Raw genomic sequence first — 18014 nt, 5'->3', positions numbered from 1 at the left:
CTAAACTTACCCTCTCTCTGCTTGTATTCACTACGTTAGGCACACCTCCAGACTTCTCGGTGAAGACCGAAACAAAGAAGTCATTGAGCATCTCTGCCATTTCCAAGTTTCCTGTTACTGCTTCTCCCTCCTCACTAACCAGTGGGCTTACCCTGTCCTTGGTCTTCCTCTTGCTTTTAATGTACTTATAAAAGGTCTTCTTGTTTCCCTTTATGCCTGTAGCTAGTTTGATCTCATTTTGTGCCTTTGCCTTTCTAATCTTGCCCCTGCATTCCCGTGTTGCTTGCCTATATTCATCCTTTGTTATTTGTCCTAGTTTCCATTTTTTATATGACTCCTTTCTTATTTTGAGATCGTGCAAGATCTCCTTGTTAAGCCAAGCTGGTCATTTGCCATATTTTCTATCTTTCCTACACAGAGGAATTGTTTGCTTTTGGGCCCTTAACAACGTCCCTTTGAAATACTTCCAACTCTCCTCAGTTGTTTTTCCCTTCAGTCTTGCTTCCCATGGGACCTTACCTACAAGTTCTCTGAGCTTATCAAAATCTGCCTTCCTGAAATCCATTACCTCAATTGTGCTGGTCTCCCTTCTACCTTTCCTTAAGATCATGAACTCTATTATTTCGTGATCACTGTCCCCTATGCTGTCTTCCACTTTCAAGTTCTCAACTAGTTCCTCCCTATTTGTTAAAACCAAATCCAGAACAGCTTCTCCTCTGGTAGCTTTTTCAACCTTCTGAAACAGAAAGTTGTCTCCAATGCAGTCCAGAAACTTATTGGAGAGCCTGTGCCCCGCTGTGTTAGTTTCCCAACATATGTCTGGATAGTTGAAGGCCCCCATCACCACCAAATCTTGGGCTTTGGATAGTTTTGTTAATTGTTTAAAAAAGGCCTCATCCACCTCTTCCACCTGGCTAGGTGGCCTGTAGTAGACTCCTAGCATGATATCACCCTCATTTTTTACCCCTTTTAGCTTAACCCAGAGACTCTCTACACAGCTATCTCCTACGTTCATCTCCACTTCAGTCCAAGTGTGTACATTTTAATATACAAGGAAACCCCTCCTCCCTTTTTTCCCTGTCTGTCCTTCCTGAGCAAGCCGTACCCTTCCATACCAACATTCCAATCATGTGTCCCATCCCACCAGGTTTCTGTAATACCAATGATATCATAGTTGTATTTATTTGTTAGCAATTCCAGTTCTTCCTGCTTATTACCCATACTTCTCGCATTTGTATATAGGCATCTAAGATACTGATTTGATCTTGCCTCCCTGTTGTGCCCTGACCCTCCTTTCTCCTTGCCATTATAGGCTGTAGTCCCCCCCATTTCCAACCCATCTCCCAGACAACCTCTAGTACCTTGGAGAATATGTTGTGGAGATGTGAATATTGTGCCACATGCAGAAATTCCAGAATTTAGCGTATTGGTACAGTGACTGGGATCTGGCTCTGCCTTGCCTGTTTTATATAAAAAGGCAGGTGTTGTCTGTGAGCACCCGAATGTGGTGACTGTGGAGGAGAGGGAGAAATTGATGGTGAGCATTATGTACAGCACAAAGTTCCAGGAGGTGGATGTGTAAGGATAGCTCCTGAGTTTACCATAAGCTCTGGGTATTATGGTTTTGGAAATGTGCAAACCTTTAAAACAAATGGTTGTTTTCTTGCACTTAATAGCTCTACAACATGCAAAAATAGGTGTTTGTGCCAACTAATATTCAAGACAAATGTTATGCTTCATGGTCAGTATACATGAAGGAGTCTGAAGAGTAAATGGGATCCCTGAGGGAAGGTTGGTTGACTTGGTTCACCAAATAAGGGATTCTTCCATCATGTGTGGTATAGTGAGGTTGATGTTCACAGAGTGCCTGTGAGGTTTGAAGACGGTCGTGAACCATGACTGGAGACACCATGTGTGTAATCGAGCGTCAGTCACCATGAAGGGGAAGACTATCATGTGGTCGAGGAACTCAAGGCACTCCAGGGCTGTGGTATGCAGGAAGTACGACAACATGGACACCAGAGATTGTATTGAGTGGAATCTGTCACTCGGAAGTGATGCCCAAGCTACTGTGGAGATCAAATTTGATCCAATGAAATGTATGGTATGTGTGGGCCGTGATAATTATTTTGCCCAGTTTACCTGAAGGCCTAGACTTTGGAAACATTGTATTGTCGTACGTGTGGTATATATTGCCTCATCGTAGGTGTGAGCCTTGAGGAGTCAGTCGTCGAGGCATGGGGATATGATTATCCCAAGAGTGTGAAAGTATGCCATGACAATCTCTAGTACCTTGGAGAATATGTGAGGGGCTGTGGACAGGCTTAAGGGCAGAACACATTATTTGCAGTGATGCATGCCCAGTGTAAAACTCAGGAACTGTCTCTGTGAGAGATGAATTGGGATATGAAAATTATGTGGCAACTTGTGACAGGGTATATCTACCCCGCACTGTTCAAGAAGGGGTTAACTCAGCCTGGAGGGCATGGGAAGCCACACCCCGTGTAGCTTACTGGGCATGCTCTGGCTGCACTAGTATAAGAGAGCTCCTCAGCTCAGTCTGGGCAGGCGGCTGGAGGGGAAGGAGCTCAGGACAGAGCCCGAAAGCAGCCCCTGCAGCAACAGCCGCATGTACAGCCGCTTCAGGAGCAGCAGCCCCGGTGGCAGCAACCGCAGTGACTGCCACTTCAGGAGCAGCAGCCCCAGTAACCCTCGCTTCAGGAGTAGCAGCCCCGTCAGCAGTAACCTCAGCCTCAGCAACCACCCCAGCCAACGAGGACGTCCAGGGGACACCAATTCGCTGAACAAAACCCTGAGGTCCACATTGCATAGTGAGAATGGTAGGAAGTGGCCCAGGCTGGATGATTGGCTTCTGAGGGTTCAGTGTGCTTCAGTGGGAACCCCTTGCTGAGCCGGCTGTGGAAGCTTCCACTGCCTACAGGGATCCTGATCCAGGAGCCGGTGGAATGGGAGGACCTGGGTCTCCCTACCCCCCCAAACCGCCACAGTAACGCCGCTCCCAGGCTCTTTGGGAGGCTTACCTATGAACTAGGCCTGCAGGGCTGTCCATACCCAGAGAAAGGGAACTGTACTTTGGAATTAGGCCAGAGAGTCAGTATTTACCCTAGTAGGGGGAACTGTACTTTGTACCCCAGTACCTGCCTTGCCACTCTCCCATCCAGGCTCCCACGCAGCAGCCCTGACCATTGGAGCAGCCTCCTGCCACCCACCATGCAGCTTGCGACTCCTCTAGTCCCAGCCCCCAGAGCTGCCACCTGCTGCCCATCACACAGCTCCTCCCGCCCCAGCTGCCAGAGAAGCCGCTAGAGCAGCCTCCTGCCACCCACCACGCAGCTTGTAGCTCCTCCAGCCCCAGCCACCATAGCAGCATCCTATCACCACCATGTGGCTTGCAGGTACTCCGGTCCAGCCACCTGAGCAGCCACCTGAGCAGCCAGCACGAAGATCCTCTGACCCTGGCCACCAGAGCAGCCTTCCGCTGCCCACCATGCAGCTCATGGCTCCTCCTGACCTGGCCTCTGGAGCAGCTTCCTCCTGCCCACCGCACAGCTCATGGCTCCTCTGGCCGCAGCTGCCGGAGCAGGCGCCAACCACCCCACATAGCTCCTCCGGCCCCAGCTGCTAGAGCAGCTACCTGCTGCCCACCATGTAGCTCATGGCTCCTCCGGCCCAACCAATGAAGCAACCACCTGCCGCCCACCATGGAGATTCTCCGGCCCTGGTTTCCAGAGAAGCTTTCTGACACCCACTACATTCATGGCTGTGCATCGGCATAGGAGGTGGGCAGGGTGGAAATTTTTTCTGTGCATCCACACAAGTGCACAGCATAGAGGGAACCCTGCTGTGAACTCTCCTACACATGGGGGGAGATGGAAACACCATATGGTGTTTGCGGAGTCCGTAATAGCAGACTTGGAGGAAGGTGACGCATGTAGACTGTCCGTCAACTCATGTCAGGTCTTGAACACCAGCTCCATGGCAATCGAGTTCTGTTGTCACCCTCTTAAAGAGGTCTTGAAAAAGGGAGAAGTCATCCGCTGTCCATGATGGGGCCATGACCACATCATCCAGTGATGACAAGGAGTTGGTTGGTGAATTACCTGGAGCTAATTCTTCAGGATCTTGCGCATCAGTTACTTCCAATATGTCCAGCTGATTAGAAAGCTGTACTGAAGAAGTAGTGCTCTGTGAGAGCTAGAATGTAGACCGTGGTGTTTTCTATAAGATCACCAAAGATACCATTAAGGCCACTGACCTGGGTACGGCATGGGTGGGGCATCCATGGGTGACCATACCTTGGTGGCATCTCCTGATGAAAAGTGGTCACTGCTGCTATGGTGGGTGCATGCTGAGCAGAGGGTGCCTGAGTAGAACCCAGAGTCGTTGTTCTCCTCTACACTGTTGGTGCCATGACTCATGGCAGTGCCACCAGTGCCAACTTGGGCGGTTTGGATGGCTTATGGTTGGTGTTGAAATGGGTTTAGGTCTTGGGAAAGATCTAACGTGCTTAGTATAATGTAGGTAAAAAGAATACTGTAGACAGGTCTGGAGTGTGCATTTTTTACTCAAAGGAGTTAGCATGAATTTTGGTGAAAAATGTGGAGGTGTTTATCATTTGATTGAGATGGAAGGATGATTGTATTTAAGGGAGGAATCTGGGGTGGGTGTATAACATCACTTTGTTCTTGAAAAAGGTAGTGTATGGAGGATCTGCCATGAATGCTGCAATCTCTCCTACCTGTCTGACTGAAGTGAGGGCTATGAGAAAGGCTGTTTTCATATGTAAGTGCAGTAACAAACCTGCAGCCATTGGTTCAAATGGAGGGTGTGTAAATGCATTTAAGACCAGGTGCACGTCCCAAGACTCTGCAGGTAGAACCACCTCTGGGTAAGGTGTTTGTTAATGATTTAGGAATCTCTTAGTGAGAAGATGTGCAAAAACTGAGGAGTCACCTATCCTGAGGTGAAATGTTGTTATAGCGGCCAGATGAACCTTGATAGAAGTAGTAGCAAGACCTGATTGTTTAAGGTGCAGCAAGTAATCAAGAACAATGGGTAAAGGAGCTGTAAACAGAATGACCTGATGGTCTAGACACTACATGGTAAATTTCTTCCATTTTTGAGAGTGTGTCTTGTGAGTGCTCTGGGCTCTGCTGTGCAGTAAGACATGTTTGTACCTACTGTGAACATTCTAGTTCTGGCTCAGAGAACCATCTAGGAGCCATGCTTTGAGGTGTAGCATGTACAGACTGGGATGAGATTCCGGCAGAAAGAGGAGGTCCAGGGTGTGAGGTAATAGTATTGGAGTTGCGCAGGATGTCCTTGTGAGGAATGGGAACCAGGATTGGCGTTGCCATAAGGAGCGGAGGCGCTTCTGTTTTCAGCACTGCAGGAGTTGGTGAGCGCCTTTTGGGTGGCATGGAGTCCTGAGTTAAAGAAGTCCACTTTTTTGCAGGCTTTTTGTCCTTTTACATATGTTGGGACTCAGAATTTTGCCCTGGGTCTGAGGCAGGGCATAGAGATTTTTCAAACAGTAGGAGCTTCAGCTGTAAGTCTCTGTCTCAGCGAGTTCTAGATTTTAATTTTACACAGTGGGGGCATTTCTGCAACACGAGACTCCCCAAGGCAGCAGACACTTTGTGTGTGTCCATCAGGCACCGGAATGGGGTCGTTGCAGGAGAAACAAGGCTTAAATCCCAGTGAACCAAGCATAATACTAACTAACAGTCAACTAATTAATAAGAGAAAACTCGAGGGAAAAGAAATTTTTTAGAAAAAAGATGAACCACCAACTCCTAACTCTAAACTAACTATGAACTAACTAACAAATAACATACAGGGTTGAAAAAGGTTACTTATCTAATCATGTGAAATGAGCTAAGGAACACCGCCAAGCTACCTGTGTGTAGCAGAGAAGGAACTGGGGGAGGGGGTGTCTTATGCATATGTGATGCCTGCACCGTAGGAGTGTGTGACTATAGGCGTGTGCATGCACAGCCCCAGGGATGCTGAAGACTCCGATTCTTGGCACTGCAGCGGCACACCGACCTGATGTGGAGCACCTCTGGGGACATCTCTCAAAGAACAACAAATGGATATAAACTGGTCATGAATAAATTCTGGATGAGAAATTAAGAAGGTTTCTAACCATCAGAGAGGTGAGGTTCAGCAACAGCCCCCTAATAGGAGTTGTGGGCTAAACAATGTAATTAACTTTAAGATAACTAGACAAATTTATGAGTGTTATTGTATGAAGGGTTATCTTATGATTGTAGGTGACAGGTCTCAGCAGCCCTGGGGCTTACTTCTGGTTTGTGTCATATGTTTTAAAAGCTTAGGCTTAGGGGTGTCAGCCGGACATATGCAGAGCTCAGGAAGGGATTCCTCTACCGCACAATGTATTCTGGTTTTCGATCATTGTTGTTGTTTTTAATCTCCTTCTTCTGAGATATCAAGATGGTCACAGCTAGAAACTGGACATTAGATGGGAGTAGGAAAGGGCTCTGTGAGGGTACTGAACATTCTCTTTCAGGCATTTTGCTAGCTGATTCTTCTTCATATATTCAGGTATCACTGATTGCCACATGTGGGGTTGAGAAGGACTTTTCCTCCCGATCAAGGCAGTGACCTTGAGGGTTTTTTCATATTCCTCCTCAGTGCATGGGTGCATTACTTGCCAGGATGAACTGGGTATATCTCACTTAAATTGTTTCCCAGTCATTCTGGAGTCCTCAAGCACTGGTGCACCTTGTTCAATTTTTTTTCTCTTCCTGTGCAATATAATAGTCTAGACCAAAGTATGTAGACCACAGAAGACTAATTTCAGTTGTTGGGTTTACTGTGTAGGTCCTGGATAGTGTTAAGTGCCCTGTGATATAAATAAGGTCAAACTAAACAATCTAAACTCTATGACTCACAAACCTGAGTGAAGTCAATACAACATCTCTGTAAATTATGCCTCTTAGATACCTATAGGAATTTAGATGGCTAATTTTAGGCCTGAGATTTGAAAATGTTAACCTATAATTTTAATGAAAGGACACGGTTATAAAAGCAGACATCAGATGACTATAGATATCTCTGCTCTTTATACAGAAAGAAAATGAGTCACAATAGCATTGCATGTGTGAAAAGAAGATACTATTGGAAATGGAGATATTCAGAAACCAACAATCAGTTGGAAAAATAAATGCTGGTTTCAGAAGCAGAGAGTAAATTGTCACCTTAATCCATGCACAGATATTACAGCTGAATACCTAATAAAGGGAGAAGTATTTATAATCAATTAATTAATTAATATTTAAAATTGGTAGATAGAATCATGCTTTATCTTTTACATAAAAAATTAATTCTTTTTTAATCATGAAGAGGGAGTTCACAAGAAAGCATTGATGAAAGAAAGTGCCTTACCTTGTGCAGGTGTTCAAGAGCTAGTACAATTTCTCCAATGTATATCTGTACCTCATTTTCTGTAAATCTCTCTCTCTGAGAAAGGTGAGTAAAAAGTTCTCCTCCATTTATATAGTCTATAAATTAAAACAGATAATCTAATAATTTTCTTTTTACTGTGTTTTTATAATTTTTGACATATTAGCATTTCTTGAAAACAAATGTTCTGAACTGAACGCTTTTATTGTATCTTAATATTTTATATATGCACATATACATTTTTACATGTACATATAAAGCATTTGAAATATCTTGATGAAGGAATATGAGAACCATTATAAACTTGCAAATCCAAAACCCAAAATTAGTTTCCCTTAAGCAGACTTTTCACACGGTAATAGCAAAAACCGATTTATATCAAAGAGATTTAAGACAAATTACAAAAAATTTTCTTTTTAAAGAGTCAGTCTTTCATTTATTTACCAAGAGGCTTAGACAAGGAATACAGAACCAACAAACATCATATTTATGCACATTTATAAAAAAAATGAAGGGAAAAGGAGCAGAATCTTCAGTTAACTTTGCACTGCTTGTATGGTACTAAGTTATGTAGCAAAAAAACAGGCTTAAAGTTTGGAGAAAGCCAATGAAGAATTCCCCCTTTATAGAGGAACTCTCTAGTGGCTGAAATTATCAGAGGAATGGTTTCCTCATGTGCCATCACTTCCCTCCTTTGCCCTTCCTAGGCATGGAACATGGTATTTGGGACAAGTGGTGTTCAAAAACTGGCAAGGGAAGAGAGAGTTACATAGTGCAGTAATAGTGGTTCTTTGAGATGAGTGTCTCCGTGGGTGTTCCACTCTGGGTGCTGGTACATCTTCGCACTGGTGACCAGAGATTTTTCTAGCAGTGTCCGCCGTGCCATGCACGTGCCCTTGCGCTTCCTTGTGCTGTTGGTGTCCGTTAGGCACATGCGTGGCATGGGGCAGCGCGGATCCCTCTGTTCCTTCTCTACCCTTGCTAGTAGAGCATGGGGCTCCAAAACAGGGGAAGGAGGGAAGGTAGTGGAGCACCCATGGGGACAAACATCTCAATGAACCACCGTTACTGCACAAGGTAACTATCTCTTCTTCTTTGAGTAGTGTCCCCATGGGTGCTCCACTCTGGGTGACTATAAAGCAGTGGTTGAATCATGGAGGTGAGTTTGGAGGCCTGCCAGTGTCACTGAGAATAGCACCGCCTGACTGATAGCCATAGATGAAGCAGTGAATGATGCGAGAGCGTAATGCTTTGCAAATGTGTGGTCTGATGAGCAGACAGCTGCTTTACAAATGTCTTGGAACGGTACATTTTTGAGAGGTGGTTGTAGAGGCTATGGTCCTAGTTGAATGGGCAGTGATGGTGTCTGGTGGCTCTTTGTTATGGATGATGTAACATGTGGATACATGCAGAAATCCAATTTGAAATTCTCTGAGAGGAGACCACTTCTCTTTTGAAATGTTTAGCGAAGGATAGGAAGAGTCTGGGTCTTAGTCTCCAAGATTTTGTGCAATCAATGTAAAAAGAAAGAGCCCTATGGACATCAAGGGTGTGCCATGCTGCTTGAGATGGATAGGTGTGTGGCTTGGGGAAGAACACAGGTAAGTGAATGGGTTCATTAATGTGGAAAGGACCTTTGGGAGGAATTTAGGGTGAAGCCTAAGTGTTACTCTATCCTTACTGAAAATTGTATTGTGGGGGGGAGGTCAGCCATTAATGCAGCAAGCTCCCAATGAGAGCTCCTCTACACTCCTGCTGGACGTTATTGCGACCAGGAAAGCAACCTTCATGGATAGGTACAACCACGAGCAGGTTGCTAAAGGTTCAAAAGGTAGCTTCATCAAGCTCTTAAGGACAAGGTTAAGATCCCAGATGGGAATTGATGGGTGAACAGATGGGAAAGTGCTTTGTAGACCAGTGAGAAATCTCTTGATGATTGGGTTAGAGAGTAAAGAGTTGCCATCAGTGGTGCAATGAAAGGCTGCTGCGTGTACTCTGATCGTACTGAAGGCTGGGCCAAACTCCCTTAGATGCAACAGGTAGTCCAATATGAGGGGAATGGGTGTAATTTCAGGAGGCATGGGGTGGTTACGTGTGAGCCACTTGGAGAATCTAGTCCATTTGTAAAGGTAATTTTTTCTGGTGGACTCTCTCCTACCATTGATTAATATTTGTTGCACTTGTTCTGAGCAGGTATTTTTGGCATCTTGGAGCCAAGAAGGAATCATGCATGGAGGTGGAGTTTGTGCGGTTCAGGATGGAGAATTCTACTGTGACTCAGAGAGAAAATTGTGATGAAGTGGAAAGGTGTATGGGTCCGCAACTGTCATTCTGTGGAAGTAAGGGAACCATGTTTGCCTCTGCCACAAGAATTCTGCTGGCTCATTCTGTTCTAATTTTGATGATGACCTTGTAGAGCATGGGAAGGGATAGGAAGGTGTAGAGTAATAGCGTATCCCATTTGATGGAGAAAGCATCCCCAAGGGAGTCCTTTCCTAAGGCTGCTCTGGAGCAATAGAGGTGGCATTTGCAATTGGCTCTGGTCATGAAGAGGTCTATGTCTGGTCGCTCCCACTGGTGGAGGACGTAATTGAGGGCTTGCATGTTTATCTCGCATTCATGGCAGTCGTAGAACTTGAGACTGAGAGCGTCCGCTGTGACATTTAGTACTCCTGGGAGGAAAGTGGCAATAGGGGTAATTTGACGTACCAAGCACCAATTCCAGAGTTTGAGAGCTGCTGTGCATAGGGATGGCAATTGGGCACGGCCTTGCCGGTTGATGTAATACATGCAAGTCGTATTGTGTCTCATAATGTTGATTGTCCTGTGTGCTATGTGGCAAAGGAAATGCTGGTATGCATAGTATACCACTATGAGTTCTAAAAGGTTGATGTGGAGCATTTGCTCGGTGAAGGAACATTTGCCTTGCACAGTGAGGGATCCTAAGTGGGTTTTCCATCGCATGAGTGATGCTTCGGTTGTAATGGTGAGTGTCAGGGCTGGTTGATGGAATGGAACACCACTTAGAACATTGTGTGGATCCGTCCACCAGTCTAAGGAGCTGAGGACTCGTGGTGGGATGGTAAAAGTCTGGGAGAGAGTGTCTCTGGATGGAGTGTAAAGTGTGGTGAGCCAAGATTGAAGGCATCTCATATGGAACCTGGCCACCCTGACAACGTAAGTTGTGGCAGCCATGTGGCCAAGAATTTTTAGGCATTCGCGGACTGTTGTGGTAGAGGTTGCCCGTGCTACTGCTATGAGGTTGCGTAGAATCTAGAACCTGTGTGTAGGCAGAGTTGCTCTGGCTGTGCCAGTATCAATGCATGCGCCTATAAATTCCAGAGCTTGGGTAGAATGGAGTATGGACTGGTAGTTTATATGGAAACCAAGCCAGAGAAAAAGGTCTGTGGTAGTCTTGACCATGTCCTGTGTCTCTCAAAAGGACATGCCTTTTATGAGACAGTCATCTAAGTATGGAAATATTATGACTCCCTGACAATGGAGGTATACCACAATGATGGCTAGGGTTTTGGAAAAAACTCTGGGAGCTATTGAAAGCCCGAAAGGGAGCACTTGGTATTGGTAATGATGAAGACCAACTGTGAATCATAGAAACCACCTGGATGAATTGTTATATGAAAATATGCATCTTGGAGGTCGAGAGCCGAAAGCCAACCTCCTTGATCCAATGCAGGGATTATTGTTGCAAGGGCCACCATTTTGAATTGTTTGTAAGTGACATATTTGTTGAGCCTCCTTAAATCCAGAATGGGTCTCCATCCTCCATTCTTTTTCTGTGTTAGGAAATAAGTTGAGTAAAATCCTCTCCCTTGGAACTCCATTGGTACTGATTCTATAGCAGCTATCTGTAGAAGGTGAAGCACCTCTTGCTGAAAGAGGGCATCATGAAAGGGGTCCCTGAAGAGGGACGGGGTGGGAGGATGGGTAGGAGGAAGAGAGGTCAAGAGGATGGAGTAACCAAACTGGATGAGCTCCAATACCCATTGGTCCGATGTTATTTGTGCCCATTGTTGTCAAAAAGGGCTGGAGGCGATGGTTGAACTGTAAATGATTGATGGTGTGACTGCAGGGAAATTGTCTTTCTGGCTCTCAACCAAACTTTCAAATTTGTTGTTGTAATGTAGAAGGTTGGAATGCCGAAGCTTGATGTTGTTGATGTTGGGGTCTATGTTTCTAACAGAAATCATACCTGGATTGTGGTCAGTATGGTTCCCTGGGCCTTTGATAGGCATTGAATCTGGCTCTCTTGAGGGGTGTGTACATGCCCAGGGTCTGGAGGGTCATATGCGGCAGTCCTTCATTGAATGAAGTACCTCATCCATTTTTGCCACAAAAAGATTGGTCTGGTCTTGTCGAAGGGAAGATCCGCAACCTTTTGCTGCAAGTCCCTTGGTACTCCTGATGCTTGAAGCCAAGTTATCTTGCGCATCACAATAGCCGAGGCTATGACGCGGGCAGCAGCGAGAGTGACATCCATTGCGGACTATAATGGTGTACAAGAAATTGTATGACCCTTCTGCATGATATTGAGGAGGATAGGTCTCTTGTGGTCAGGCAGAAATTGTATTAGCTTCTGAAATTTGGAATAACTGCAGTAATTGTAATCTGCCAGCATGGTGATAAAGTTTGCTGCTCTAAGGATCAAGTTGTTCGAAGAGTATACTTTGCATCCCCTAATGTCCATTCTTTTGTGATCTTTGTCCTGTGGTGTAGATCTGATATTAGGCTCTCAATCTTTCTCTAACGGAGTCAACTACTAGGGAATTTGGGGAAGGGTGAATAAAAAGGAAGTACTTACAATTCACTCGCTTATTGGTGGGAGTGATAAATGCCAGAGTTTGCCAGATGTTCTCAGCAGGGTCCATAATGGCCTCGTCCATAGGGAGGACAATCGTGGACGACGTGGGAGGCTACAAAGTTTGCAAGAGGTTATACTGTTTTTATTGGACCTCCTGTAAATCCCGTTCCTGTGCTAGTGCCACCCTTTTAAAAAGTTTCTGGAACTATTTTGAGTCATCCGGTGGAGGCAAAGTGGTGGAGATGACCTCCTCATCGAGTGAAGAGAAAGAATTGCATAGGGGGGACCTGTCTTCTCCTTCAGACAGACAGTCTTTTATCTCAGTTTGGATAGGGGAGTTCGGCGGCATGGCAGATTGTGTATGTTGAGAAAAGCCAGGTGGTCCTCTGGAGGTTGTTGAAGCTGCCACATGTTGACTCTTCTAATGGAAACGTGAGTCCCATGGTTGCCATTGCCCAGGATAAGAGGATGGTGGGTATGTATAGTGGTGTGCATAACAAGGTGGTGGTGGCAGTGGATATGTATATGTAATAGGACCAGAACTGCAAGAGGGGGCACCAGAGCGGGTGCATGGAGCAGCGGACACTGCTAGAAAAATCTCCAGTCACCAGCTTGGAGACCCAGAGTGGCGCACCCACAGGGACACTACTCAAAGAAGAAAGAAAGGATGCATGGCAGAGTTCTGTCACACACAGTTCTCCACAGGCATAAGGCTCCCTGAGGAACCATGACATCCTCATGGGTTTAAGGTATGCTCTTAGAATGCTAGAAGATCAGACTCTATAAACAAGACGACATGGGGAATGCCCAGTCAGACGATTTCACTGGGCTGAGGTCTAAGTGCCAATCATCCAGACTAAGGGGAACTTGCACATACTATCAAATTTTTAGGTATCCAGAGGACAGTGTTCACTCTAAGCTATGGTCAGCACAGCTTCACAGGTGATTAATCAGCCCCGCCCAGTCAGAGGCACAGGGCTCCATGCACAGAGCTGACTGACTGGGCTGGGCTGATTAATTCACCTGTGAAGCTGTGCTGCCATGCAGCTTAGATGGAACACTGCTGGAGGATATTAATGGCAGAAATGTACATGTTCTAGGTCTGTAGTGCCTATGACGTTAGTTGCCTTGAGAATTAAGTGGCAGCTGAACAAAGGTTTTGGAGGATCATAACAGAGGATATCACCTAAAGCTGCAGTTCAAAGCCTAACTCCTTTTGTGACACTAGCTCAGAGGTGAGCAATAAAATGGCAGTGGTTGACTAGGATTAGTCCCTGGCAGACCACCACTACTATATTTACCTGTGCCTCCACAGGTACCAGAGATTTCAGCTCCCACTGGACATGTATCCCTGTTTTTGGCCAATGGAAGCTAAGGGAAGCAGCATGGACCCGGACACCACTTCCCACAATTCCCATTGGTTGGGAACAGTGATCCAGAGCAACAGGATCTGCAATTGCCTGTACCTGCAGAGGTGCAGTTAAATATTGCAGAAGCAGCCCACAAGTGGCCCACAGGCCAGTATTTGCCCATAGTTTTTTGCTCTAGTTCCTAATGTTTTGAAGCACCTCCTCAGCTTTCAATGCATCTATATAAGAACAAATACAGATTCTCCCTCCTCCCCATCAATTTTCCAGATACCTGTCAGAAAAAGACTCAAGACAAACAAGTATGGAGAGAGGGCAGATATAGCTGTATGGATATGTAGAAAGTCCTTTTTAAAGAAAAATGTTTCATAGAGATATTTTTCTGTCATCTTAAAATTATCTTCAGTTCCCTCCACTCTTGGAAAGTAGTGGACAGTAATTATTGGGTAAATGACCTGATATATTGACAGGAATCAAACGACTTCACTGCCAAAATCACCTGACCTAGTAAAGATGAGAAAAAATGAAAGTTACTTATAATCAGAGTGATTCAAGATGACTCTGCATATTCACACACATGGGCATTATGCATCCTGGTGCCATCTAACAGAACCTTCTCCAAGCAGTGCTCGTTAGAGCACATACAGGCAGTCCCCGGGTTACGTACAAGATAGGGACTGTAGGTTTGTTCTTAAGTTGAATCTGTATGTAAGTCGGAACTGGCGTCCAGATTCAGACACTGCTGAAACTGACCGCCAGTTCTGACTTACATACAGAATCAACTTAAGAACCCCAGGCGTCCCCAAGTCAGCTGCTGCTGAAACTGATCAGCAGCTGATTCCAGGAAGCCCGGGGCAGAGCAACTCTGCCTGGGGCTTCCTGTAGTCAGCGCTGGTCAGTTTCAGCAGAAGCTGACTTGGGGACGCCTGGGGCAGAGCAGCTGGGGTGCTACTGGACCAACCCAGCAGCACCCCATCTGCTCTGCCCCAGACATCCTGATTCAGCCGCTGCTGAAACTGACCAGCAGCGACTGAATCAGGACCTGGGGCAGAGCAGCTGGGGTGCTGCCCGGTTGGTCCAGTAGTGCCCACGGGCGCTGCAGGACCAATCGGCAGCGCCCCAGCTGCTCTGCCCCAGAGTCCAAAACAAAAGCCTGGTCTGCTGGGGGGGGGGGGAGCACACTAGCTGCGCCCCCCCCCCCCCAGCAGACCAGGGACACGGGGAGCAGAGCCGCAGCGGCAGCGGGGTGCCGCGCCTCTGAGGCTTTGCTCTGGCAAAGCCTCTGAGGCGCAGGACCCCCCGCGGCTGCGGCTTCAGTCAGGGTGCCTGTGGTCTGCTGGGGACGGTCCCCAGCAGACCACAGGCACCCTGACTGAAGCCGCAGCCGCGGGGGGTCCCGCGCCTCTGAGGCTTTTCCAGAGCAAAGCCTCAGAGGCGCGGGGAACCGCCGCTGCTGCCGCTCCAGTCTGGGTGCCTGTGGTCTGCTGGGGACGGTCCCCAGCAGACCACAGGCACCCGGACTGAAGCCGCAGCCGCGGGGGGGTCCCGCGCCTCTGAGGCTTTGCCAGAGCAAAGCCTCAGAGGCGCGGGGAACCGCCACTGCTGCCGCTTTGACTGAAGTGGCAGCAGCGGCGGTTCCCCGCGCCTCTGAGGCTTTGCTCTGGCAAAGCCTCAGAGGCGCGGGACCCCCCCGCGGCTGGGGCTTCAGTCCGGGTGCCTGTGGTCTGCTGGGGACCGTCCCCAGCAGACCACAGGCACCGGGTCTCATGCGGCAGCAGCGGGGGTTCCCGCGCTTCTGAGGCTTTGCTCTGGCAAAGCCTCAGAAGCGCAGGAACCCGCCCGCTGCTGCCGCTTGGGTCCCAGTGCCTGTGGTCTGCTGGGGACGGTCCCCAGCAGACCACAGGCACCGGCACCCAAGTGGCAGCAGCAGCGGTTCCCGCGCTTCCGAGGCTTTGCTCTGGCAAAGCCTCAGAAGCGCGGGAACCCGCCCGGTGCCCCTGGTCTGCTGGAGACGGTCTCCAGCAGACCAGGGGCACCGGAGCAGCTTACGAACGGGGCTTTCTCGCCCCGACTTCCGGGGCGAGAAAGCTCCGTTCGTAAGTGCGGATCCGACGTAAGTCGGATCCGCGTAAGTCGGGGACTGCCTGTAGATATCTCCTCCTCCTTAAAACCTCTCCTACAATGTTTTGGGACATTCTGTGGGTGAGACTGTCATTCAGGCTTAAATTTCACACTTTGTGTATGGGTCTTAACAAAGACGCTAATTATCTCACAAATTACAATGATAGCTTCCCCAATTATCACCCCGAATGTCATTACCTCACAGACACTAACCTTCTCCCCTTACCCCTCTTCTGTTCTTAAATCTGATTAGTCAATTTTATATGTGTTCACTTTTTTTTTTTATTGTATCACTTTGGTATATATGGTTGTGCCAATTTTCTTCCACATATTAATCTGAGGAAGTGGATCTGGCCCACGAAAGCTCATCACCTAATAAACCATCTTGTTAGTCTTTAAGTGCTGCATAGTCCTGTCTTTTGTTTCTACTGGGAGAGAGATACGCTCTACTGCCTCAGTTACTTCCACCACTAACCCAGAAAAATAACAATAGGAATCAGAAGGAAAACAAGGTAGGCAAGAAGAGTGAATTTGCAGAGTCATCTCAAAGATTTCCTGTTACAAAAGTAAGCAAGATTCATTTCCTCTTTGAGTGGCCCCACAGCCCCACTTATGGGTAGTATGTCACACCATGCTGAAAAAATAACTAATGAGATGGAAACAGATTTCTACTTAAACAATGATTGAAGCCTTGCTCTATCAAATTTGGCATCTACAGTAAAAGCTGTATTATCCAGCACACTCAGGGATTATGGGGTGTTCCAGTTATCTAAAATTCCTGTTATCTGAGGATCCCATCTGGGGAGACACTCTGGAAGCTTCCAGAAAGGTCAAGCACAGTGGTGCACAAACTTTTTGGAGTTGCAACCCACACGCCACAGGGGCCGCCAGCTGCCAGCTAGCTGGATCATAGCAGCATGCCGCAAGGCTGTCCCCAGCCTTGCGCCGGTCGGATCAGAGCAGAGTTTCTAAAGTTTTCCGGATAGTTAAGTGCCGGATAGCACAGGTTTTACTGTACTTTTGTAATTAAACCTTCTACACAGTGTTTAGTAAAAATATGTATCAACTTCCAAGCAGTGGCCTTATAGATTTCTTCAAGTGTAAAGCAAGCCAAAGAGATTCTATTAGAGTAGTAGCAGCAAGAATTTACAACAGAATGCACACAAAATGTCATTAACGTGTAACTTTCAATGATACACTATTTAACCTACCTGGAAATACGTGAGCAAACATACAATGACCCATAAGATTTCTTAATTCTATTTAATAAGTTTTCTTACTATGCTTATATTATGTTTATACTATGCTTACATTATACGCTGATTATATTCTTATTCTTATTTCTGTTTTCATGCATTTGAGAACTCTCCCTGCTGAGATGTTCTGCCAGCACATCACTCTCCCCTGCTAAAGGCAGACATTGTGAAACTTGTAGAATTCCATTATGACCATGTCAGTACACAACCACAAAAAGCAAACACTCCTTAGTTTGCTGAAACATAGTGGTTGTATTGTCCATTGCTTGTGGAAGGAAAGATCAAATGAATTTCTCTGAACTCCAACACATTTATAAGCAAGTTCTTTTCCTGTGAAGCCCATTGGCCAATGAAATGTAAAACAGGCCAAATGCACTCCCCATCGATAATGTGATGCATCTAAATTTCTCAAGACAATGGTGAGGAGCAATTGCACAGAATATTCCTGAAGACATCTGATTTGCCTATCCACCATATCAATGAATTGAGAACATCTTGAGTCAGAGTGAAAAGTCTTGGGGATGATCTAAAGGGTCTTGTTCTGTGGCAGTAGGAGAGCGCCCCTTGGCCCTCCTACCCCTTGGAGGGAACATAATACATGCGGTTTGCCTTTTTCAGGTGAGAGGAGTTGAGGCAGGGGTCTTCCAAACAATTATGGCAGGTTCCATGATCCCTGAGTTGATAGGCAAGGCAATTTTAGAGGAAGGCATAGCCCACACGATGTTGGTAAACTCATGTTGCGTGTCCTACACTTCCTCCATTGTGATGTTTAGTTCAGCTGTGACTCTCCTAAAAAGTTCCTAGAAAGGGGTAAAGACTTCAGTGCTTGCCAAGGGCGGTGGCATGATAGCCTCATCCGTCACAGACGGAGAGTTTGTTGCTAATGATGCATCCGGACCTAAGTTGGGGGACTACGTTTCATCAATTTCATTCTGTTCCCTCTGTATTAGAGGGGATTGGGACGGAGAAAAAGTGCCTTTATAGTGTATTTTTTGTTTTAGC

The 18014-nt window shown here is 46.6% G+C and overlaps 1 protein-coding gene across 2 annotated transcripts in view; it reads right to left on the bottom strand.

The window, feature by feature from the left end:
• The window catches only part of RPS6KA5 (ribosomal protein S6 kinase A5), a 205041-nt gene that overhangs the window by 118249 nt on the left and 68778 nt on the right, over positions 1 to 18014 (bottom strand). For both annotated transcript variants that reach the window (XM_075926718.1, XM_075926719.1), the window contains one exon: positions 7432 to 7547. In XM_075926718.1, the coding sequence (XP_075782833.1) occupies positions 7432 to 7547 (116 nt within the window). The remainder of the gene's footprint in view (positions 1 to 7431; positions 7548 to 18014) is intronic.

This window comes from Pelodiscus sinensis, chromosome 4, assembly GCF_049634645.1.
Source record: "Pelodiscus sinensis isolate JC-2024 chromosome 4, ASM4963464v1, whole genome shotgun sequence".
Taxonomy (NCBI): Eukaryota; Metazoa; Chordata; order Testudines; family Trionychidae; genus Pelodiscus; species Pelodiscus sinensis.
The sequence above is the reverse complement of the archived record's forward strand: the minus strand, read 5'-3'. Positions and strand labels throughout refer to the sequence as shown.